Source organism: Typopeltis vanoorti, chromosome 1, assembly GCF_054136105.1.
Source record: "Typopeltis vanoorti isolate ZY-2024b chromosome 1, IOZ_Tvanoo_1.0, whole genome shotgun sequence".
In the NCBI taxonomy this organism is placed as follows: domain Eukaryota; kingdom Metazoa; phylum Arthropoda; class Arachnida; order Uropygi; family Thelyphonidae; genus Typopeltis; species Typopeltis vanoorti.
The window spans coordinates 96,670,852-96,697,962 of record NC_143549.1 but is presented as its reverse complement, the minus strand read 5'-3'; the positions used below and the strand labels follow the sequence as shown (position 1 = coordinate 96,697,962).

At 35.4% G+C, this 27,111-nt stretch overlaps 2 protein-coding genes across 3 annotated transcripts in view; both read right to left on the bottom strand.

Annotated features, from left to right (window-relative positions):
* The window catches only part of LOC150110238 (putative phospholipid-transporting ATPase IIB), a 359,872-nt gene extending 355,729 nt beyond the window's left edge, over nucleotides 1–4,143 (bottom strand). For both annotated transcript variants that reach the window (XM_090398500.1, XM_090398506.1), the window contains exon 1: nucleotides 4,096–4,143. The gene's annotated coding sequence lies outside the window, so the exon portion shown is untranslated. The remainder of the gene's footprint in view (nucleotides 1–4,095) is intronic.
* Nucleotides 4,092–27,111, bottom strand: part of LOC150110237 (uncharacterized) — a 35,750-nt gene continuing 12,730 nt past the window's right edge. The window contains exon 2 of the mRNA XM_090393917.1: nucleotides 4,092–4,272. Within this exon, the coding sequence (XP_090250043.1) occupies nucleotides 4,092–4,272 (181 nt within the window). The remainder of the gene's footprint in view (nucleotides 4,273–27,111) is intronic.

The window sequence follows — 27,111 nt, the reverse complement described above, 5'->3', positions numbered from 1 at the left end:
CATGTAACACCCACGGGCGCTTATGCTGCTCTTGTAGCATTTGGGGAACCTTTGCCCCATCCTGCCAATTTATTGGCATTCTTTTACGTGTAGAATATTACTGAAAATTACTCTTACAATTGCTCCTTTTATTGACTTACAGTTACATTTGATATATAGATACATTAACTTTATTTTAAACAGTTCTAAATTTAGTTTGCAAGATGTTATTTCCTTCAAAAACATAGTTACACTGTGCTAAATGATAACTATGCTCAAATTATGGTTAATTTCTGTTAGACTCTGGAATGGTGACGTCATGTAGAACGAGGTCGCCTGTTTCAGATCTAACAATAGGCACAAATAAGCCTCATTGTCTAGTTTCCCATTCTGATATTTGCCCACATCACTCTACTTGCTATTGTTTGCCATTTAAGAAGATTAGCCTCATATTTTGTGTTCAATACTATAGCTACACCTTCTTTTCCCTGATTGTCGTTGCCTGAATAACTGATGTACCTTCAAAATGAAGGAGGTTATGGGTTTGTATATATATGGCATGGCATTGAAGGATATCACTCTCATTACATGGAGGGGGAGGAGAGACAGAAACCAGAATCACTGCTCTGGAGATCAAACATGCCATATGCCACTTCAGGCATCCAAAGCTGGATAATAGTATTTTACTAGGTGATGAAAGAGAACATCTAACCACCTGGTAGTCTAATTGGCATTTCAACCAACCAGAAGGAATCCCTTTATAGCAGGAATACTTGTTGGTTTAGTTAGAGCTTCTTTTGTAGAAACAGGCAACATCATGGGAAGGTGGGATGGACTTGAAAGGGAGAGGGGGGTGCATATTGTGCATTGCCTGCCCACTGAAGGCCCAAAGATGACTGACATCCTTCACTGAAAAACCAATTAAGTAAACATTCCTCCTGTACCACAACAGGAATTAAGTCCATATAGAACATCTCAGCTTACAACAAATGCTAAAATGAATAATAAAATAACATCCTGTGTATTATAAAACAATGACAGTACTGTATTTTTTGTTAATACCACATATAAGAGCAATGTAAATAAAAAAATAACAAATTTAGACAGAATTTTAAATAAAAATGAAAAGTTCTTTTTTACTACCTGCAAACTTTACTTACAAAATCCTTTCTTTGTTATGAGTGGTTAACAATGCCATGTCATCAACCAAGTATCTGGCTGACATAACAGTTCTGTGTACACATAAGTTAATCATTTTTAATTATCTGTTGAGTAGTTGAAATTTTTTCCCCCAATTCAGCAAATCCTACAATATGAGTTCCAATAAATCTTAAAAGTAACTAATGCTGTTCACTAAAACTTTTTTGTGAGAAGTAGAGTAGTGTAAAAACAATTTTATTGTTAATGTCATTAAAACAGACCAATTTGTGCAACATGGGGAAGACTTTTTTTTCCTCAGAGGATTACAAATGATGCAGCAGTGTTGTAACAAGTATATAACACTTTGTGGGGAATATGTAAAATAATGTGTAAGTTACATGATTCTAACTCAATTCCATTATGGTGATTATTAGAACTTTTCAGCACGGTGCAATTTCTAAAACAAATCAATATTAGAACTTCTTTTAAAACTGCTTACACCATGTAGAATTTTCTATCATCATCATCATCATAATGCTAAAATCTGTTCCAGTCTCATTTTCAATCTAATATCCTTTTTTGAGATCTACCCAGCAGCCTCTTCCCAAATAGTTTATATTTAGTAAATGTTTAAGATATTGGGTGTTGGAAATTCAGTTTATGTGTTCTATCCAACTTTGTCTATATTTGTTTAGTTTATCTTCTACTGATTTTATTTTTAATTCTTTTAAAGTATCTCCATCCCTTTTTCTTTTTTAATAATGTGTATTTTGCAGTTCTCATAAATGTATTTTACTTGTTTCTAGAGTTCCATCACCAAGAAATAACCAACAAAAATACACCCTCTGTCCAAAAAGAAACCGAACTTTTGATAGAAAATAAAACACAGGCCAATTATAATTATTCAAATCATTTATTTCAATCAATCTACTCTCCCTCAGCTTCGATACAGCATTTGGAAGGTCAATTAATTCGTTAAATGAGTTTTTATATATAGGTTTTTGAGTGTTTTCAATTGCTTGAATGTTTTCAATGGTGTCGTGTTGCCTCTGTCCAAAAAGAAATCGAACTTTTGATAGAAAATAAAACAGGCCAATTATAATTATTCAAATCATTTATTTCAATCAATATACTCTCCCTCAGCTTCGATACAGCATTTGGCACGGTCAATTAATTCGTTAAATGAGTTTTTTAGTTTTTGGGATACTGTTGAAAGTCGTGGTTACTGCTGCTTGAATGTTTTCAATGGTGTCGTATTGCTTTCCTTTCATTGACAAATGAAGTCAGGGGAAGCGAAAAAAGTCACAGGGTGCTAAATCAGGTGAATACGGCAAGTGATCCAACACACAAAAACTGTCTCACAATGTTCAAACGATGAGATGGTGCATTATCGTGAAAAAGTGATCAGCTGCCTGCATCACAATATTCATTACGTACGCGACGAATTCTCACTATCAATCGCTTCAAAACTTTGAGATAAAACTCACCATTGACTGTTTGGCCAGGTGGAACAAATTCTTTGTGGAGGGAATCATAGAAGCAAATCAGCATTGTCCTTACTTTTGACTTCTCCAAGCAGCTTTTTTTTTTCCCAGATGCCCCCCTCTTCTGGTGGTCTCCACTCAGCACTCTGGCACTTTGTTTCAGGCTCATACTCAAAACACCACGTTTTGTCACAGTAACGATCGTTTCAAGGAAGTTTGAGTCCTTACGAGCAGTTTTAATGAGGTCCTTGCAGTGTTCAATTCGATACAATTTTTGGTTGTCGGTCAACTTGTGGGGAACAAATTGCAAATTCAATTTACGAAGGCCCAAACTTTCGGTCAAAATGTTGTGCATTTTGACAGAGACCAACATTTTGACCAAAATGTTGTGCATCTTCAATCAATCTCACAGATGATTTCGGGTTTTCTTTGATGAAATCATGAACTTTTTGGATGTTTACTTCGCTCAGTCCAGTTTTACGACAGCCAGGCCTTTCGTTGTCCTCAAGCATCTCATGACCACTTTGAAATCGCTTAAACCACTTGTAAACTTGAGTACGGGATAAGCATTCATCATATGCTTTTTGAAGCATTTGATGCATTTTGGTAAAAGTTTTACCAAGTTTAACACAAAAGTCAATCGCAGCTCTCTGTTTGAAACTCATTTTCTGACCATTCATCAAAATACACTGTCACTCTTGGCACTATAACTTGGCTTCTAATGAAATAAATGTCATAAACAGTTGACACAACACTAATGAAGGTTGCTGCTTTCGACAACAAAAAGATACAACAGGTGGCACCACTAGTTTCTTCTATTTTCGATACGTTTGGTTTCTTTTTGGACAAGGGTGTATAAATGAGTTATTAGATTCCAGGAAATAAAAAAAGAAAATGGCAAAGATGCAAGAAGTGTAAAAGTCATGATTTTTGTACCTAGATAGCCAATAGTTTTTGCATGTCAATAAGTCAAGGTTTCCACCAATAGTCAAAGTTTTTGCACAAAAACTTTGATCTGAGATATATAATCAATCGCTAAAATTACATGAATTTCCAAATGAGGACTTACTGTGAAATGCAATACTCATATAATGCGGGAATATTATTGTGTATTTATATAAATATATTATATCTAATTCAAGTATGTGATGTCAATATTATGAAGCATAGTGAAAATTTTACTGAATCACAAAAAAAAAAATGCTCCTCAATTTAGAAGAAAGATTAGCAAAACAAGTGTGTGACAAGGATGGCGGGAAAGAGACCACGGAAAGAAGACTAAAATCTATAGAGATTGAAGCAGTCTGAAGTGTGTAAGAATAATATAAGATCTGACAATGAAGTACTAACAATTAACAGACTACTCTGAAGGAACCTAAAATGTACATCTGGGGGGGGAGGGTATCAGGAATTTCATGATAACCTCATAATTTTACAAGATTACTTGGGAAAAAAAAAAATCCACTACTTTAAAGTCATATGAGTAACTTACTTTGATAAACAGATCTGAACACAGTTACAAAAACAGCAGAATAATTTATATGTTTTGCTTCGTTTTTTTCCTTCTAAATAACGAGTCTCTAAAAGAGAATCATCCTCATCAGCTTCAAATCCTTCATCACTGCTTAAGCTTACTCTAGAATGAAGGCTCTCTCCATCACCAACAGATCTATAAAATGGCAATAACAATTAACAAGTAGCAGTAATCTGCAATGATTCTCAAACATTTGAAATTATAACAGTTAATATGCACAAAAATATGCATCCATAAATTAAGAAAGTGCTAACTTAAAATTCAAGAAATAATCTTCTAGTAAAAATCTTGCTTTTTTTTTTTGTTGTTTTGTACATACAATTTTCAGCAACAGTCAGAAACAATATCTAATTAAAATTTAAAGTATTCAACTTGCTAAATCATTTTAAACTAAAGAATGTTTTTCTGTAATTCTAATTGAAAACAGACCAAACGCACTATAAGACAAGCAATAGAAAGAAGGATTAACATTTTTTTCACCAATCAGAATGAATATAACCATACAATTAGCTCAATGATATTCATCTCAGTTGTATCCAAATAACAGTGAATAAATATGTGGATTGCAATTCAGGAGTGAGTGGGATCTAATTTTCCTAAAATGATCTTTATTTTAATTAGCTTTTCATAAGTAATATAAATATGTTAATCACCTAATAAAAAAAAATCAACAGAATTCTTCTACAATAATGATAAACTGGGATATATTCAAAATTTTATATAAATTCATCTTTCAGCATTTATGCAGTCTTTTTAAGACAAGGAGGGTAAATCCGATTCCATGGGATTTCTCTCAGTGCATTCCTTTGATATATATTATTAAATGTAAGTCTTAATATAATATAATATATATATATATATATATTTCATATTAAATCATAATTATCTTAACTAAAGAGTTCCTGAACAGAATAATTTTTCAGGAATTTCTAGTTAATGTAAATTTTCAACCATCTTAAAGAGATACATCTACAAATGTACGAGGGCTGTTCAATAAGTAATAAGACTAATTTTACTGTCGCGAAACCACTCATCACAATATTAATTTCTGTGGAATAAAGAAAGGTTGCTGTCTGTATTAACAAAAGAGGTTGATAGATGGCGTATACGGGCTGATGTGCCAGAGTGTCACGTGACTAAACGCAAGCTTGTTTCGGCGCGCCTACGAGCCGCGACCAGTTGTCGAAATGGAAGCGTCCTTGGAACAGCGTTATGCGATTAAATTTTGTGTGCGTTTGCAAAAATCAGCATCGGACACCTTTAACATGATACGCGAAGCTTTCCACGATGAAGCAATGTCGAGGGCAAGTGTTTTTCGCTGGCATAAAACTTTTAAGGAAGGAAGGCAAAATGTGGAGGATCTTGAACGTGAGGGAAGACCTTCAACATCTATCACAGAGACAATGATCAACACAGCAGCGATTATCATCAAGGAGGATCACAGAATTACAGTACACCAGCTGCATGTTGTCCTGAATATTTCTGTGGGAATTGTTCAATTATGGCTGAACATTTGGGACTGAAACGTGTTTGTGCCAGATGGATTTCCAAACTCTTGACACTGGAGCAAATGCAGCATCGAGTGGATGTGTGCACAGAATGGAAAGAAAGACTGGAACAAGAAGGCGACAACTCCTTAAAACGCATCATTATAGCAGATGAAGCTTCGTTGTATCACTATGACCCTACAAACAACAAAGCAGTGAATGGAAGCATCCATCTTCACCTACCCCCAAGAAAGCAAAAACTGTAAAATTGGCTGGTAAAGTAATGACCATAATGTTTTTTGACTACAAAGGCATTGTTTATCAACATGCTGTAGAACCCGGGAATACTGTAAACGGCTCATACTATGCGGATGTTTAACGAACAATGGTACAGCACGTCAAAAGGAAGCGTCCATTGCTGAAGAATGGCTTCTTATTGCACCATGATAATACAAGACCACATATTGCTGGTTGTGTAGTGGGCGTTTTGCAGAAGAACAATATAGATATCCTACCACACTCTCCATACAGTCCTGATCTCGCACCATGCGATTTCTGGCTGTTTCCTTAGCTCAAGAAACCACTAAGAGGCCGCCATTTCAAAAGCAATAAAGCATGTGTAAAAGCTGTGGAGGCAGTTTTGAAAGAACTCTCAAAAAACGGACTTTCACATGTGTTTAAGAAGTGGATGCAACGTTGGGACAAATGCATCGCATCTCACGGTAGTTACTTCGAAAAAGACCATGTAAATGATGACGATTAAAGGTAATCTGTTTTCTGTATAAATATAGTCTTATAACTTATTGAACAGCCTACGTACATATTGATTCTGTTAAATAGAACATATTTAATTTTAATAAGAATCTTAATTTCACAAATGCAACACTGAATCAATTCTTAAGAAAATTCAAAATACTAGTTACTTGTATAATAATAGTAAAATAGTAACCAAGAAGCTATTATATCATTCATGAGTAGATGTAATACAGGAATTAGACCTGAACTACCTCCTTGGCTCATGCATCCCACATATTTTTTTTCCTACATATAATTTCTCTATTTTGGAAAACCAAAGTAAGAAAAAACAACAGATTGATTACAAACTCACAAGTTACAGGAAATGCTGGTTGATTACAAAAAAAAAGTTAATGTGAAATTTGGCATTGTTTGGACTTCGCAATATTTTCTTAGTCAAGTTGATATGAAGAAGTGGCCAATCGCAGACAATCATCCAAATGATCATTTGTAATTTGGTTTCTTAATTGATTTTTTATGATGGTCGTATTTGAAAAAGCGGATTCTGACAAGTATGTCGATCCGAAACATGACAGCATTTTTCGCGCAATAACAGTTAATATTGGGAATTTTTCGTGTGCATACTTCCAACTGACTTCATTGTTTATTGATTTTAAATGTAAACTATTCTGAATGTTTATTATCTCAAGTTCTACTTCAGCTTGATTTATATCAAACAGTCCACTAATTTTATTCGAAATTTCGGTGATGTTCAAGTTTTCTTGAAATGGATTATTGATAAAAGATACAATCATTTCAGTTTTATTAAAATCTTTAAATCTTGAATTTATTTCTTCCTCAACTAATTCTATTTCATGAATAAATTCTTTTAAATCATAGCAAAGCATTTCTTGATTTTGTTCAAAAAATTTTAATAAATATGGGAGATGTCTAAATTCGCAGTCATTTATATTTTTCTTTAATAAAAGTAACTATTGTTGGAAAGTTTTTATTGAACTTAACATGTCAATTGATGTGTTAAGTTCAATAAACACACAAATACACAAAGTGTAACAACCATCTCTTATCACTCAATTGTGGATAAATATCTCCTTTTTCATCAAGAAAAATTTTTTATATCGTTAATTAATACAAGAAATCTTTATAAAAATTGACTTCTGCTGAGCCAGCAAACATTATTGTACAACAGAAGTTCCCTATCATCATCTGCCTGTAATTTAAATAACCGCCGATGCAGGCTTTTCCTCGAACAGAATTTACAATTTTAAATGTAATATCCAAAACATCTTTTGTGTTTAATCTTTTACTACACAGTACTTGTTGGTGAATAATACAGTGGTACGTTAAAAAATCTGGATATCTGTCATCGTTTTTACATAATGAAATGAAGGCTAATTTATTACCTATCATTGTAGGAGCACCATCAGTAGTAATAGACACAAGTTTAAAAAGTGGAAGTTTGTGTTGTTTCACAAATTCATCAAATGCCAAAAATATGTCTTCTCCCCTAGTCCACAATAATGGTATAATTTTCAAAAGTTCTTCTTTATTTGAATAATCTTGAAATATCATGTGAATAAATACCATTAACTGAGCAATATCAGTGAAGTCGTTTGATTCATCAAATTGTAATGAAAACGCAACACACTGGTGAATGTCTGACATTAACCTGGCCTGGAAACTTTTCTCCAGCAATTGGAACTCTTCCTTTCGGCAAATTGAAACCTTGTCTGTGGCCTAGAAGTAGTCTCTCTCTAGCAACGTCTCAAACCGAGAAGCTCCTTTCTGGAAGCAGGAAACTCCTCTCTCAAGCAACATGGATCCGGGCAGTCTCTCTGACGGTGACTCTGGACCGGGCGGCCTCCTCTGTGACAGCAATTCTGGAACTAGGACCACTTCTCTGCTTGCTTCAGTCCCTTTTTATTATGCCTCCTCTGAGACCTCGCATGAAATTTGGCAACCCCCAAAGAATCGGTATGAGTCTTTCATCTTAAGTTTCAAGTTCGGCACACCTTTTGTTCTCCTCTGCTTTCTTTTGATTGTAAGTTGTCTGCCATCGGAAAGTTGTTTGAACTCTTTCTGACTGACTTCGGAGATGTTTACACTTACAGCCTGCAAGCCTTTCTCATACATACAAGTTTCAATAACAATCTTTCTAATGCTGTCATGTACAGCTACGGTGACAAAAACATTGCCTTTATTTTTAACACTCTAACATATTCTTATTAAAGCAGTATATACAGTTAGCTTCAAAAGAGTTATTTACAAAAACATCTAATACAAACTATACCGAGACAAACAAAGTTTATTTTTTTTACGATATTCACATGGGACTTAACCTAAGTAAAAAATCGATGTAATGTGCTTTGGAATATTTAATATTTAAGCTACAATTGAGTTTTTACCCTTTGCTTATAATCGTATTCACTCGACTCGCTGTTTGACTTCCACTGATCCAAATTAATTCATTTACCCAGACTTATAAGAAAATTACTGATTTGACGAAAAATTTTAACGAAAAATAAATAAACAATAGCAATACACTTAAAGCAAATTAAAAATAATACAAAATAATGATAAATAAAATATTATGTTTTCAGTTTTAATTAAATTTGTAAGTAAGGAGGAATACACAAGATTTCGACCAAAAATCGCTCCGCGATCGACGGGTTGAACACCCCTGGTATAAATAAAGCCCTTTGGCCAGAAAGACTAGGGTTCGTCAGTGAAGTGAGAAACCTTTATCTGGTCTCTTTCAATGAAAGGTGAGTTAGCGGTCTCATACAGAAGTAGGGTTTTTTTTTCACTTAGAAACCATGGTTTATCGTCCCCCAGAACAGGCAAACCTGCTCCGTGAACACACACATGGATTACAGTCATGAATACAACCCAGTCATATGCCAGTCCCAAGTCCAGATAAAATCTGAGGGGGGGGGATAGCAATGGTGAACTACCCTGTAAAAAATATCACGAAGAACACTTTGTGGACAATGCCTACAAAGTCACCTAGGGAAATGACCGAAAGGGAAAATCCACCATCACAGTACTTAATATCTTGCATGAATAAGTACTTCAAAACTAATATTTCAAGTCCCTTCTTTGCTTATTCAGATGCTTGTAATAATTGCAAATAAAAACCAACAAAATCAAAACCAATTTTTAAAGGCCAGTTAAACAATACCACTGAAATGAAAATTCAGTAGAACAAATTTAAACTTATCAGCAGAAATGAAGTATTAATGAAAAGAAGTGAAACTGGTGGAAGAATTAAAGAAGCACCATGTTGAGATAATTGTTGTTATTGAGACAAATGAACACAGGTGAGAGTCTACTAAATAACAGATATATGATGTTATATTCAGGCAACAGTGATTAGGGGAAAGTACTTATAGAATTCAACACTGAACACAAACTTTCCGCATCATAGAAAATTTCAGTTATAGTGATGTAGTCAAATTTTGAAATGGAAAATTAAACAATGAAATGGGGGGGGGGGTGCTAGCAGCACTAGCAAGGCGACAGAAGAAAAAAAAAGACAAGTTTTGATATAAATTATTAATATATTTATTTTAAATTTCAAAGGCATGTTGCCTACTTTGATCTAACTGAGTTTCTTGCCTAGTTTGATCATAATGGATAGTTTATATTTTGAGGTTTTAGAGTGTAATGTATTTTTTTAATATATCTTATCTGTAACCATTGTATGCATGTTTCAATAATGGCAGCCACCATACATTTTGCTGATACGTTGTCAACCAGCCCATATTAAATATACTTTTTTCGGTATATCTTGTCTGTGTCCATTGTATTGTGTGTTTCAATAATGGCTACCACCACCATAAATCAGTTTGATTATACATTATAACCCAGCCCACTACCATTTAGACTATAAAAGCACAGCATCCTACAAGATTTTGGCATTTAGTGCTTGTGGTATGTTGGCATCCAGACAACTGAAGATGTGGCAGGTGAGAAACAAGGGACTGCCACATCTTCAGTTGTCTGGATGTGGCAGTCAAATAAAATATAGACAATGGGAAGAACTGGGTGATGTCGATATAAGCATTTCCAGTTTCATTAATGGCAGTAGTGGTGCATCAAAAATGACTGAGTACAGGTAGAGAAATATGAGTAGTGTGATCAGGGGTAAGGAAGGTGAATAAGATGTGAAGATGGATGTAAGACTAGGAAGTGAAACAGATTTGAAGGATGGTGTTGACTGGATAGGTAAAAGAAGACAGGTAAGTGAGAGAAAATGGATAGAGCTAGCCGTTGACAGAGGGACAGAGGAAGGGATGCAGGTGGGTAAGGAACGAATAGATCAATGAGAGCTATGATATATGGAGATTCAATGTTTTGTGGTATGCAAAATAGAATTCTAGAGGACTTATTGCCTGGAGAAATAATAATGTGTGACTATGGCAATTAAGAAAGGTGAACATGTGAATAAGATGAGTGATGGTACATAGGTAGGTAGGTGTGAATTGAGTGGTGTAGAGTATGTAAAGAGCAGCAAGGAATGTGTATTTGCCTGGAATACACCTGATGATAGAAGATATGCTCTAGGCAAAAGATAGACTGCATGGAAAGATGAGATTTTTGTTTTCTAGGTAAGTGAGAGTATTAGGACAGGGAAACTACAGCTGCAGCCAGAGAAATGGTGGCAGGGTATAGGGATAGTCACCTGGCAGATGGAAGAATGTAGGGTATATCATATTCAAAGTATGGGATAAGGAGAATAACAATAGGTATAGAAAGAGTGATAATGTACTGATGCTTCCATACAAATGCAAAGAGTATCAGGAATATAGGGAATGAAGTAGCAGCATTAATAGCCTTAATCTGTTCAAAGATTGTTGGGATCACTGAAAAATGGTTAAAAGAAAAGGATTCCTGACAGGAACAAAAGTAGATGGATACAGTATTTCACCAGGACAAGAAGTTAAAGAGGACATAAAATATCACTATTATAAGTGATATGTCCTCTCTAAATGGAGAATTTTAGTGGAAATGGTACTGATGGTTTAGAGAGAGCATATGGTGTGAGGTGAATTTTGGCAGAATGAAATACTCAAGTTGCTAAGGTCAGGGAACACATAAGAAGTTCAGGCCTTTAAGTTTTGCAAATGAAAAATGAATCATTGTAGGAGATTTTAACTACAAAAGCATAAACTGGGAAAAGGAAATAGCTACTGTATGCTAGTTCCTTTTCCAAATTTATGGCAAGAAGAATCTAATTCTATATATTTGCAAGTTTTTTTCATTTGGTTATACTATAAATTAAAGATGTCAAGAAATTATATTCTTGTTTAATCCTTGATCCAAGTGTAAGCAAATAAAAATTTGCATGAAGTAACATCGTGACTGGGCTACTTGAATATAGATGCTAAAGACTTCACATTAATTGCCTTAGTATCCCATAATGAAATACACATAACCTTACAGACATGCGTAATACTATGCATTATGGGAAGGACCACTACCAAGACTGGTTTCAATCTTTATTCAGGTCAAACTTTTTAACCACTATTGTGAAGTGACTTCTGGGTCTGGTTCCCATTGATGAGACCTCAATAAAGATCAAAACTGGTCTGGGTAGTAGCCCTTCCCATTGCATTATGGCAATTAATGTGAAGTCATTAGCCTCTATATACAAGTAGCCCAGTCATGATGTTACTTCACGTGAAAATTTTATTTCCTTACACTTGGATAAAGGATTAAACCAAGAATATAATTTTTTCGCATCTAATTCTATATAATACAATTTCTGGAATTCTTGAGGGACAAATGTCTTAAGATGTAGTAGAAATGTAAGAAATTATATTATTGTTTAATCCTTTATTGAAGTGTAAGCAAACAAAGTTTGTGCATGAAATATCTTCACAATTTGGCTACCTGTATATAGAGGCTAATGACTTCACATTAATTGCCTTAGTATCCCATAATGCAAAGCACACATCCTTTCAGATGTGTATAATGGAAAGGGCAAGTAACAGTACCTGAAACAGTACCTTGATAAAGGTTGAAACCTTTATTGAGGTACTATTAAAGTATGGGGATGTCCCTCCAAAATTTAGAGTGATCGACAAGATCACTCTAAATCTCACTAAGAGACCAAAAAAGATCCCACTCCTAAACTCATCGAACTCTCGTTGGTGGCTCTACTCAGTGACAGGCAAAAACCTCCAGCAAGCAAAGCCACTCTACTCACCGGAATCAAGCCCAAGGACAAACATTAAAATTGAGGTAACATGTGGAGGGATACCTCTCCAGAAACTGACTAATCTACAAGATTACTCGAAATCTCACTGACTGGCCCAAAAGGATCACTTCTAAACTCATCACTATCTCATGTGGCTCTCTCAATGATAGGCAAAAACCTGTCACAAAGCAGAACTACTCTATTCCCTGGAATCAAGCCTGAGGGCGAACATTATTAAAATGTCATCAGTGGAAGCAGAGACTTAAATAAAAAAGTAGTTATGATAGTTAAATGACAAATAGCTATGGAAAGTTTTATCACCTGGTGATAAATTAAAGATGCCAAGAAATTATATTCTTGTTTAATCCTTTATCCAATTGTAAGCAAACATAGTTTACATGCAAAGTTTAAAATATCTTCATGACTACACTTGTTTTCTTACACTTAGATAAAGGATTAAACAAGAATATAATTTCTTGGCATCTTTAATTTATAATCAAGTGAAAAAAAACTTTCAACAACTATATCTGATCCAGAGTATTTTAATACTAAGGTAATATACCTTTCATAATAATATGCACTGCTCATAAAAATCGAACCTATATGACTAAAGGGGATAGTTTGCCACGACTGTAGAATAGAGTTTTACATTGCTTGATAGCGTGTTGAGAGTTAGAAGTATTTCCATGCTAAGCAAAGTGTTTTTTTTATGGAAGGATGTTTAAATCATATCTGCAATTTCTGATGACGCAGTCGAAATAAAAATAAATTTCCAGAAATTAATATTGAAGAAATACACTCGCTGTTATAACAAAGGAATTCAGCTCTAGCCCGAGGCAAATTCCCAAGTTATAAAATTATGTGCATGTGAATAACATAGTTACGGCCTTGAGAAAGGGGCAAAATAAAGTTGAATGTAAGGATTAAATATAAGTGACTAAATTAAGCAACATATTAAGAACTTGGAATATGACTGTTAAGATAAGTAGAAACAGTAAAGAATCAAAGTAGAATTATAAAGAAGCAATCAAAATCAATCAAACAGAAATCAAACAAATATAAAATATTAAAAATAACATATTTTTACAATGCATTGGTATGCAGGAATCAGGCAAATTATTTGACTCATTTAGCCTGCTGCTTATAATTATTGTAACTAACATCATTCCTATGCACATAGTATTCCTTCCCCATCATCTTTTTCTTACAAATCTCTTGCTTAATTAGATTACATATCCATTTCTACGGGATACATTTTGATATCACATCATTTAAGTATTTTTTAAATGCTTCCCATGCACTGTCGATATTCTTCCCATTCAGCAACCAATACCATTGCAATGAACTCAGTATACGCCTCAGTTGGTCATAATTTCTTGCTTTGTAGAGTTCAGCATGTAATCTTTCCTGGATGGAACATAGTCACTTCCCAAGTAAGTACTGCATGATCACTGTCACCAGCTGGTGACAGTGAGAGGAAGAATATGAAGAATAGATACAGCTTTAAATGAAATGCTCTCTGACACTATAATCAAATCTAATGCTCATTGACCTCAAGTTCCTTCCGTCACATGCTGCTTGAGAAAGTTGTCTCACAATAGCTCAATAAATTCAGTTTCATTCTTCTCATGAGATGCATTTCTTCATCACTATCAACAGATCCACCAAGTCTTTAATAATACTCCACCATGTACAGGTAACCCTTGCATAACGCAGTACTTATACAACGCGGTTTCGATATAACGCGGTCTACAAATTGTAATAACCCTTTATCATTTTATATATTTTTCATTGTGCAACTTAAAAATCAAATTTTATATTTGTTAATCTTGAGTCTGCCCATATTGCGCACGTAGTTATAAGTAGCGATCAGGGAAAATACCCTTTATAACCCGGCATTTCCATAGAACCCAACATCCGCATTATACGAGTGTTACCTGTATTTGATCTTGTTAGATTTCACCTCACACTAGATGGCTTCAAACTCACTGTTAACATGAGAAATTGTTACTAGCATTGCAGTCACAGGTCTCAACTCTACTGGATTCAAGACATTTGATACCATTAGCAGCATGCCGGCTCATCTCGTATCCTGTCTATCCTTCCTAAAAATACTGTACTCTTTACACTTGATACCAGTTAGTATGTCTGATTCTGAGTCAGGTCTCACTAATGCCTACAAGCTGAGGTCTCAACATACTGACCAAACATACTGTCACTCCTAGCATTCAGATACAGACATAATACTCTAACTGCATGTTCTTTTGTATACTCGTCTGCAGTCAGCATGACACAGTTTGACAACTTGCAGATCTGTATCCTTCTCCAGTTATATATGTAGACATCTTTGCACACATTTGATGGGTCCGAACCAGACAAACAAAGTCAAAATCGTCCTTCCAATTCAATTCAATCTTCCCTGAAACTCACTTCACACATTCAAAAACTCGCATCCATTCCTTCTACACAGCCTATGCATCAAATCAGTTACCATCATAGCCATTTTTCTTAATTCCTCATATCGATGTAATATACTTACAATTTTTACTTTCTCACTCTTCACTCTCACTTCTTCCAACAACAACCCTTTCATATCCTCTTTCATGCTGAACTTATGACTAGTTAAGTCATTTAGTACCTACTAACAATTATTTTACTTTTCTTTTCTGTTTTTCAATTACATATGCTATGTTTTTAATTTTTGCTCCATGAAAACTTAAAGTTATAACCTGCTCATCAACAGTGTGTTTTATTATAGTCACCAATGCAAATAATATCCTTATTTTTGCAATCAATGTTACTTACCTGATTTTCGTTACTTACTAACTTACCTGATTCTATGGTTTCATATTCTGCTGCTTAATTTTCTTTCCTCCCAATGTTCATTCAAATGCAACTCGACTTTGTTCAGCTCTCTGATAACATGCTTTAACTTTGCTATTTTGGAGATTAATTAATTTTCAATAATCTCCTCAATATCTTCCTTAGTGGAGCAAGCCTTCTTATTCTCAACTTTGCTGCTCTTCTTAGTGTTTGCTTCTTGTGAGTTTTTGACACCATTTAAAACTATATTTAATATTGCAATATCTTAACAAAATATGTTATAAAACATATAACTATAAAATACACTATAAAACAGTAATTTTCGAAGGGAAAAACAATAAAACTGATAAAAAAATCGTCAATTTTACAAGAGCACTAAATTCACTGTCCAATCACGATATAGCCTCGAACCCAGTATCCAATATATATTGCTAAGTCACACTACAAAGATATAGGAAAAGGTCATTGAGAAGAGATTGTGAGACAGTGCCATTTAGCAAAGAGCAATTTAGGTTTATGCCTGGTTGGGGAACAATTGATGCCATCTTTGCTCTAAGACAGTTCATAGAACAGGAGAGTAACAAAGAACTTTTTCTAGTCTCCACTGATCTCAAAAAAAGCCTTTGATAGAGTCCCAAGGAAAAAAAAAGATATTAAGAAGCATGAGGAAGAAAATGATTCCAGAGAAGTATGTACATCTTGTACAAGACATGTATGATGGTAGTAAACCAAGGGAGAGATGAACATAGTACCACTGAGGTATTCCCAGTAAAAGTTGGGAGTTTATCAATGGTCAGCTTTGAGCTCCTCCTTATTTGTTATGTGGATGTTTCAACAGAAACAATAAGAAATGAATCATCCTGGATGATGATGTTTGATGATGAATGATGTGATGATTTGCACAAAGTTTGAGTAAGAAGCTGAAGAAAAATTTGAACAATGGAGGAAAGCTTTGGAAGACAGTGTTTGAAGATCAGTAGAAATAAGACAGAGTACATGTGTTGTACTGAAGCAGCAGGAAGTATAACACTGCAGGTAACAGCCATACCACAAGTGTCTAGGTTCGTAGACCTAGGATCATGTGTCCAAAGTGATGGATACCTGGACTCAGAACTTGATAGGAGGATCCAATCAGAATGGATAAAGTGGAAAAAGGTTTCAGATATCTTGTGTGATACAAGAGTGTCCAGCAATTAAAAGGAAAGATCTACAAAATGTTAGTAAGACCTGAACTGATGTACAGGAAAACTTCGCTTAACGTGATTAATTAATCCATCAATTAATGAGCACTAAGTGAAATCGTGTTAACCGAATGTAGTAAACAATAAACATAAATTATAATTCATCCATCAGTTAGCATAAATCTGATAGTGTAATTTACAGTGAAAAAATTTATTTGAGGATAAAATCATCAAAGTTAATAAAAATCAATTGCTTAAATTTATATTTAATGTCTAAACATTCGATTGAGCTACTTTTTTATAGTGCTCGACTTTTTCATCTTGTCATGGAATTTGCAATAGCTGGCGATCACTTTATCAAGATTTCAGCAGCCTTCAAAGCTTCATTCCATATCAGGATCAGCATCAAACAAAATTTTTTTAACATGCTCAATGTGATTGAAAACTAGCTCAAGTTCTTTTGCAGTTAGTTTCTTAGTCGTAACATTTTCTTCTTGTTTGCATTCTTTATCTTCTTCTTCTTCATATGCACGCTGTTCTTCTAGTTGGAGATCATTCTTGCTTAACTGTTCTGAATGGGAATCGAGCAAGTTTCTTGCATTTTTATAATCCAAATCATTAAATCCAAGTTCTTTTCCAATTGTGCTGATTTCTTCAATAATGTTAGATCTTGGATTTTGTGCATGATAAATAACATAAGACGATCTTTAGATACTTTGTATCCTGGTTGAGACGCTTCCATTTTAGCTAGGAAAGTTTTTGTTGGCATATGCTTCCAAAAGAGACCAGTTTCGTTGACGTTGAATATTTGACGATCGTCATAATCAGCCTCCTAAATTATCCTTTGCAATTCTTCAGGAAACTTGGCCGCAGAATCTTTATTAGCACTAGCAGATTCCCCAGTTATTCTTACACTATGCAGTCCAGCTCGATTTTTTAAACGGTCAAACAATCCTAAACTCTCAGTAGAGCTTTCACATTCCTCTTGAAATTTGGCCTCTTTCAATGATGTAAAAATACTGAGAGCTTTTGCCTGAATATTCCTTGCACTAAGAGATATTCTATTTTGGTTTCAATCCAGAGTAATAGAAAACGTTCCATCTCTATCATTAAATGGCTTCTATTTCAGATGATCTGTATGCTTAAAGAAGCAGTAGCAACTTTTCCTTGTTCTTTGCATTCTTTGCTCTAATTTCATATAGTCTGAACTGTAGACTCGCTGTATCCCAGGTTTCACACAATCATTGTATTACTAAGTGCTGCTTTCATGTCTCTTAATGACTTCCAGCTTTTCCTCTAATGTAATTACTTTTCTTCTCTTTTTATTACTGCCACTTTATCAGTCTTTCTCTTTTCCATATCAGAGGTTGAATATAATAAAGCCTTATAGGTATTTAAATTAAAGCAAAATGAAGGAAAAGTGATTGAGCAAGAGAACAGAGTTTACACGTGTGCTTGCAATGATAGTTTGAGTCAAATGCCGAGTTCTGCCGCTCTCTGCAGATTGGCAACAAAAAATTTCGTGTAACGTAAAAAAATCACATTAACTGATTAACACTCACTTAAAGTGAGAAATAATATCATTTCAATCAATCATGCTAATTGATTATCGCACATATCGAATTCACATTAAGCGAGGTTTTCCTGTATAGCAGTGAGACCTGGCAGATGATCATTCTCATTTCCCAAGAGATGGGAAATGAGAATGCTGAGACTTGCGAGTAGTGTAACAAGATTGGACAAGATGAAAAACTCACTGATCAGGGAACAATGAAGGTAACCCGAGTATCCAGAAAGATTAAGGAATCAAGACTAAGGTGCTTTGGTCATGTTATGTGGCGAGACAAAAGCTATGTGGGAAGGAGAGCGCTGGAGATGAAGCCACCAAGAAATAAGGCAAAAGTAAGGGGGAGACCTAAACAACAATGGCTTGACAGCCTGAGGGGGGGTGACCCTCAAAGACCTTAGATTAGAGGAGAAAATGGCCTTGGACAGAACCGAGTGGAGGAGGTTGATCCACTACAGCGACGTTACTTAGTGAGAATGAAGTTGAAGAAGATTCCATAATCACACAGAAGGCTCTAAGAAAAATGTGAAAGAGTTTTCTTGAGCCATAAGAAATCAATTAAAATAAAGAAAAGGATGAGCTGGTTCTTGCTGGAGATTGAAACAGCTGTGTAGGAAATGAATACCAGACATATAGAAATGCAGTGGAAAAATTTGGAGAGACAACAACTAATGATAACAGCGTGAACATGCTGGATTTGTGTTCAGGATATCAACTATTGATTATTAATACACGTTCCAACATCTTCTTCAAGTGTCATCCCCCTAGAAGGAGGTTGACAACCATGTCACAGAACTTTTTTCTTTCTTTTGCTGCTCGTTCCAAGAATCCGTTCCAACATAAGACACAAGAAATACACCTTCTTGACTATGTAGTTGATGGTAATATCTTCAGTGATTCAGGTTACAAAAGTATACAGATCATTTGAAATAGGAAGTGATTATTTAGTTTTGATCACTTTCTTACATATTTTCTTTTCAATATAATATTCAATTTTATCCTGCTCAAAAGAAAAATATGCAAGAAAGCTGGTCAAGAATCAAAAACATGAATAGTTTTGAGAGGTGAACATAAATTCATTATGGTTTACCTCATGATAAAAATATTATGCAAAAAAAAAAGTTTTGAAACTAAGAACCAAGCTCGAAGAAATTCAGAAGAAAAAAAAAAGGACTCGTTAATTCAGGCAGCTATGTCTGATAAAAAAAAAAAAAAAACTATCCTTTTCCTATCAGCCTTCTTTAGGTTCTTAGTCTCACCCCCATAGGTTTCTGCTGGAAAAACAGCTACAACCAGAATCCTCAATTTTGTTCCTGTGGAGATAGAAAGATAGATAAAATTGTTTTAGTCATTCCTAATCTTCTTCTGAACAGAAATTCTTCACATTAATAATGGATCCCAGATACTTGATCATGCTGACTTCCTCAATTCTTCATTAAGGTACACTTGTTTCTCAAGAGCTTCCCTTTCTGTATTTCCTTTGAAAACCATAATCATTTGTCTTGCTAGGATTGAGTTGAAGTCTATTCTTACTGGCCTCATTAACTTTGTCAAGGAATTGTCCTAGTTTTTCCTTGTCATTACAAAGGAATACTGTATCATCAACATAACTCAGATTACTGATCAATCTACCACTTATTCTAATGCCTATTTTGAGAAGTTCCTTTCTAGTACCCATCTATTTGTCTACCTTTCAGTATATGATATCTTCAACAGCCTTCTGTAACACCACATCTCAAAAGTACTATTGTATTATTATTAATCCCAGTCCCTTATGCAGATGATGGTATACTCCATTATTTCTTTATTATTTCATAGTCTTCCAATGGGTGTTTTTCCTGCCATTCTGGCAATAAACTTGTTTTGCTAACCTTTCCTCTCCCATTTTGTTAAAGTCGCCATACCACCTGAGAATTAGCTCTGCTAACATATTCCCAAATGCTAAAAATGTCAAGTTCTTTCCTAATATCCTCATTTTTAATATCATATTGCTATTAATGCCATCTATTCACTCTAACTTTCTAAGAATATCTCTGGTCTCAAGTCTTTGATCAACTGTTTAATTCCTACCTCAGTACTAGTTAAAACTGGTTTGAACACTGCATCATCTGTATATATAGCTAGTTTATTGGTTACTAATTTCCATATTATTTCATATAAAATTAATCAGTTGACTTCCTAATTTGCTCACATTTTATAATACAGTGACAGCTGAGTTGGATAAAGGTAATGGATTTACAGTGATACTGCTGGACGTTGCAAAGGCCTTTGACAGGATACCACATGGAATTCTAATCAGTAAACTGCAGCAACATAGGGATGGATATAGGGTTGGTGAGATGGACAGGAAGGTGGTTGATGGAGAGATAAGAGAGAGTTTATTCAGGAGTCACTGTACTCCAACAAATTGACAAAGCCAGAGACGTGGGAGTGTTAGTGGATAGGGAGTTAAAGTTTAGGGGAGCACATGGCAAAAGTGGCTAAAGCAGCTCATCAGATCACTTGGTTACTGAAGAATACTTTGACGAGCAGAGATAAGCAGGCTTTATCGAATCTTGATAAGACCCATCTTGACTACTACATGCAGATCTGGGCACCAGTGTTTCTTGGTGATAGGGAAGAGGTGGAGAGGATCCAGAGGTGAGTGACCAAGATGGTAGCAGGTCTATGGAATGAAAACCTTAAGAGAACAGGTTGAAGATTTGTCGGTTGCAGAAACTAGTTGATAAGTGGAAAAGGGTGATATGATTAAGATTCAAATTACTGAGGGGGTTTTAACAAGATTAATTCAGAGGAAATTTTTCAGAACAGGTGTGGTGGAGGGAGAACTAGGAGCCATCCATGGAAATTGAGTAAGAGTGTAGTTAGCAAGGGTGTTAGAACTAGGTTGTTTGCTTGGAGAGTGGTGAATGAGTGGAATAGGTTGCCAAAGTCTGTTGTGGGTGCCATGACTGTGAATGAGTTCAAAGCAAAGTATGACAGATACTGCACAAATGCTGAATAGTTCTTGATACGATGTTTAGGGCCTCCCTCGATGAGTCTAAGGGCTCCTTGGAGTTGCTCATAACAATAATAATAATAATTTAATTTGCCATTTTCACTACAAATTGTGCATAAATAGCTGAAATGTTTTACTTGTTTATAGGTCCTCCATTCGGGATACAACTGAAGATTTCAATGTTTCTGTCTATTTTCACTGTCTGTCTTATTATTGATAATTTTCATATCAAATTTATTACAGTTAGCTATTCAATTTAGCAAGGGAATCCTGCAGATTTGTACTTGATTTATTTAGAAGTATACAATCATCTGCATAAAGGACTAAGTAATATCTTAATATCTCCAATTTTCATATCAAGTTTAATCCACTTTCCTTCATAATATGAACCTTGTAGATGATGATTAATAGTGGTGATAATGTGCACTCTGGTCTCACACCTCATTTATCATCAAACCACCTTCAATTCTAACTACTGACATACAAGTGAAACATAGACTATGTATTGCATGATATAATGTTCCATTTACACCATATAACAGTAGCTTATTGTACAGCTCTTCTCTTGTATTTCCAGATCTATAAATATAGTTTAAATACAGGTATTTATTATATTCTCATGATTTTTCCGCTATTTGTCTTAATCTGATCCCAAAAACTGTCAGGATCAGATTTTTTTGGCCTGAACCAAGCTTGTTTTTCTCCAAGTTTGCATTCCACAAGTTTTCTTATCTTTACCTTTTTCTCAAGTATATCTACATAAATATTAATAATAATAATAATTATTATTATTATTATTATTATTATACAGTATCTCCATGGAGTTCACAGACTCATCATGTGAGACCCAAACTATTATAAACACAAAAAAACTATCATACCTCTCCTTAAACCCATTCACTGTCAGGAACTCACAAGTAATTCTGGCAATCTATTCCACTCATTCACCACCCTTCATGCAAAAAATCTGGTCCACCCCCCCCTACAAACCACACTCTCACACAACTTCCACGTTTAGCTCCTAATTCTCTAACTATTTGTAATACATCGAAAAATTTCCTTTCCATCAATTTTATAAAACACCCTTTATTATTTAACAATATTAATATTATTCTTATAATGTATAAAATTATAATTACACATTATATATCAGTGCCGTCGCATGCCCATTTAGTTTGGGCATGCCCATTGTGTACTGTTGTGTGGCTTATGCAACCCGAGCTACAAAATTCAAGTCAATTTAACTGTATGATTGCATTTTATTGATGTATGAAAGTATTAAGAGTGCATCAGCACTCATATTAATTGGTCCAATGCATTGCAGAATAACTTTTAATACTTTAATTTGTCAACTGTACCTCTTCAAAATTAATATAATTTTAAATATGGAAGCATAAAGGTCAAATGAACAATAGCTATGCTTCAAGAGCACCGTTTATGTAAGAAGCACAACGTTTATGCTTCTTGGTGAGAGTAGATTATCACTGGCAAATACTTGACTGAGACAGATAATTTGAATTTTGATACAGTTTTTAAATACAGCCATACAATATACACAGAAATCAAAAAAAGCAATCACTTGGGAAATTATTTTTTTCTGGATTGAACCAAAGTAAGGTTGAAATAACTTGTTTTACTTAATTACACACAAGTTCCAACCTGCTTTGATTATAATCAATCATACAATCTGTGAAATCTCGATGTCCTAATTATGCCAGTTCACGCTTCATGTACACAAAACGGATGAAACTCAGAAAACAAAACAGCAAATCATGACAAAATTCAATTGGATTGGTTGACACAAGAATCAATCACAGCAACTGATTTCTGGGTGCTACTGTCTCAGCATGCACACACACCCTGCCTTGCCTTTTGGATAGTTTAAAACCACTAAAATGCTAAGAATTTGACCCGCTGTGCCATCTGTACAAAGGGCCCAAAGGTGTCTGCGTTTGTGACTGCACACTCGGGCTATTAACATGATTGCGATGCAAGATCTCAAAAAGTATCCTCTTCATGAAACATTAGTATTAGTATACTGGGGACAGTAATAGTATATCAACTACTGCTGTCCCCGAGTTTTGCATCATTAGCAAACAACTGAACATCCCCTCTTAAATCTTTCCCTACATCACTAATAAATTAAATAGTGGAAGTAGTGTAGAAAGTATTTTTAACTTGGGTATAGTTATGTTAAAGATACCAAGCAATTTTAAACCTGGTTTTACTCCATTTTTTCCAAGCAAGCAAACAGACAAAATGTCAAGTTTGCGCCTGCAATTTATGCAAGACTAGCTGATCCCACAGGTAGTGCAAGACCAAGGCAACTCGTGGTAGAAGTGGAGCAAGCTCTGATCACTAATCTTAATATTTACCCTTAATGCCAAAACACATCTCCAAGAAGGGGATGTATGATGTTTTGTATTAAAGGCAAGAGGCCACTACCCAGACCGGTTTCGACCTTTATTGAGGTCTCATCAGTGGGGAGCCAGGCTAGAAATACCAAGATTTAGTAATGCAGAGCTTATATTTTACCAAAACCTTATGGTAACTCGTTTTGGTAAAATACTTATAAGCTCTGCATTACTAAATCTTGGTATTTCTAGCCTGGCTCCCCACTGATGAGACCTCAATAAAGGTCGAAACCGGTCTGGGTAGTGGCCCCTTGCCTTTAATACAAAACATCATACATCCCCTTCTTGGAGATGTGTTTTGGCATTAAGGGTAAATATTAAGATTAGTGATCAGAGCTTGCTCCACTTCTACCACGAGTTGCCTTGGTCTTGCACTACCTGTGGGATCAGCTAGTCTTGCATAAATTGCAGGTGCAAACTTGACATTTTGTCTGTTTGCTTACTTGGAAAAAATGGAGTAAAACCAGGTTTAAAATTGCTTGGTATCTTTAACATAGTGGAAGTAGTGCAGAACTGCCACTCTCACAAGTACCCTCATTCTCCTAGATTCCACCATATACTATTCTCTGATGTCAGTTCCCCCCCCCCCCCATCCATGCTACTAGCTTCATATCCATTCCCGTTTGTTCCAACTTTTGTAATAGTTTTCCATGTGGTATTCTGTCAGATGTCTTTGCAAAGTCTAGCAATATCATGGTGTAGCCATTTTCTTTATCCAAGTCCTGCTGTCCTTTATTATAAAATGCCAATAAATTACTATGACAGGACCTACCTTTTACAACACCATGCTTTCCACTATAGAGTATCACATCCCTATCTACCAAATGTTGGATTTTATCTTTAACCAACTTTTTCAATACTTTAACAACCATTCCTGATATACAGGGTGTTCGGGATAAATTTGACAGTTTCGTAAGGAAAAAGAAAATCTTCTTTGTATCTATTAAATTTAATGAATTGACAAAAAAACATTACAGGCAGAGTTAATTACAATACTATCAACAAGATTTACTCAAAATAACCACCATTAGCATCGATCACAGCTTCAATTCTGCTTCGGAACCTCGAACAAGCTGATGCTACAGTCTCCCTGGGAAGGGCCGCAAAAACTGTTTTAATTTTATCCATTAACTGGGCTTTTGTATTACTGGAAGTGCGATTGGTGTCTTTTTCAACTGCGCCCCATACAAAATAATCCATGGGGTTAAGGTCTGGGGAGTTTGGAGGCCAAACATTTGGACTGGTGAAGTCGTAGAAATTTTCAGACAACCATTTTTGACTTTTCCCAGAGGTGTGGCAAGGGGCCGAATCCTGCTGCCATACATACGGCCTACCATTGGCTACCCTTGTTATCCAGGGCTTGACTACAGTTAGCAACTCCACGAACAAAGCCCGAATTCCAATGCCAGGGTTCTTCAACACCTGTTCCTGCAGATTTGCGAGGAATTCTGCTGTACGAACGCAATCAGATCGTCTGCTAGAGATCTTTCTTCTTGCTACATCCTCGTAGTCACCATTGCAAGTCTCTAGTTCATGCCTGATTGTTTTTACTGTATTCAGGGAGCATTGGGCAGCAGTCGTAATATCCTTATTTTGATGGCGGGCACGAATCATCATGATACAAGTTATTCTCTTCCATGATTCAGGTGGGTTCCAGCTATCCATCCTTTCTGACATCTTGTATATGAATGAAGAAGGGTCCAAACTTTTAAATGAAGAGAAGTGTGTGTTAATACATGTAACTTACGGAAAAATATAATTAATTATAAATATGTCAAATTTATCCCGAACACCCTGTATTAAGTAGTCTGTAGTTTGTTACCTGTCTTGGAGCCACCTTTATGCAATGGAACTATCTTACCCTCTTTCCACTCTCCTGGAACCCTGCCAGAGCTGGGACTTAGATTGAACAGCTCATCAGAGGCAATGCCAACTATCTTGCACATTCATGCAGTACATGGGCTGACATGCCATCCAGTCCCACTGCTGTGTTCACATTCATATTTTTCTCTATGCTGAACACCTCCTCTTACCTCCATTCTGATATCTGTCTTTGTCACATCAGCAGCTGCAAAATCTCCACCTGGACGATACACCTTTGCAAAATGATCACTCAGCAACTGTCACCTTCCTACTAAGAGAATGTTTAACACCATACAATCATAACCATTTTTCCTCTTACCTGCTATATAACAAACAAAAAAAAAAATCTTTTGGATTTACTTTGGCCTGCTTAGCTAATTTTCTCTCATAATGCGATCTGGCATTTTTTACCATACTTGTTTCTTGCTTGTGCTTTATATTGCTCATAAGTACGCTGATCACCATTTTGTTAATATTCCTTCCATAATGCTTTTTTTTTTTTTTTTTTTTGCAGCTCTGGCTTTATATATCTACTAATCCACTTAATCTTAGTTTATCCTCCTGACCTTCGGTATGCAGTCTGATGCTGGTTCTCTCAGACAATCCCTGATTATACTTTCTATGCACTACTCACATGCTTTTCTTGTTGCTTCTCAAGCCATGACACTGCTCCATGATGACTCATAAGTCTATCATAATTACCAGCTTTATAGTTCAACATAAACCCTTTCTTGACAGAAAATTTTACATGTTTTGCAACTTTTCAGAACAAGATTGCATAGTTACTCTCCTCAGTTGGAGGCAGAGTGTCTACCTTGGTTATGGATATGTCTTCTGATGCTATCATCAAATCCAAAACTCTCAAACTCCTTGTCCTCTCCATAACATGTTTTTTCATGTAATTATCCCTTAGCATCTGTATAAATTCCACTTCTATCTTGTCATGTCCACTTTCCTACCTCCAATCTCTGTCAGTATAGTTAAAGTCAGCAATAATAATTGTTTGGCCTGCACTCATTGTACTAATCTACCGATACATATGCCAGTACTAATCTGAATCTACATCTTCCTGTGAACCCTCTGGTCTGTAGCAACAACCAACAATATATACTTGCCCTATTGGCCTCTATCACAGACCAGACAACCTCAAATGAACCTTTTCTAACTGATCTAAAATCCTCTTTAACTTCTAATTTTGTTGGTTGCCATTTTTCAGCTATCATCAGCAATAGACTACCTCCTCCTATTCCCTCTATCCTCCCTGAAAATACAATATCCTTTACATTCTATCCCTGTAACTATATCATTTTCTTTCAACCAGTTCTTACTGATGCCTATAATTTTTGGCCGTCAAGCTGACTCAGTGGTTAAATTCTGCTGGGGCCCTCTGGGGTTCAGCCCCAGAACTTTTTTATGCACCGGGCCCAGACCCAGAATATTTTTTTGTTTTGTGACTTTTCTCCCTTTATGGTAATTATGCCTACATTACTGTGTTATTATCCAATAATTGTTTACAGTCTTGAATGTGTATATAAAGTCAATATCAACAGTCACCTGATTACGAACGTGTGATGAAAGGGACGGGGAGGTTTGCTTCCTGTAATGCGTTATCTTGCAGCGATTGATAAGCAAACATTATTGCAGCGCAGTGTAGTGGAATTTTGACAGACTTGTATATTTTGT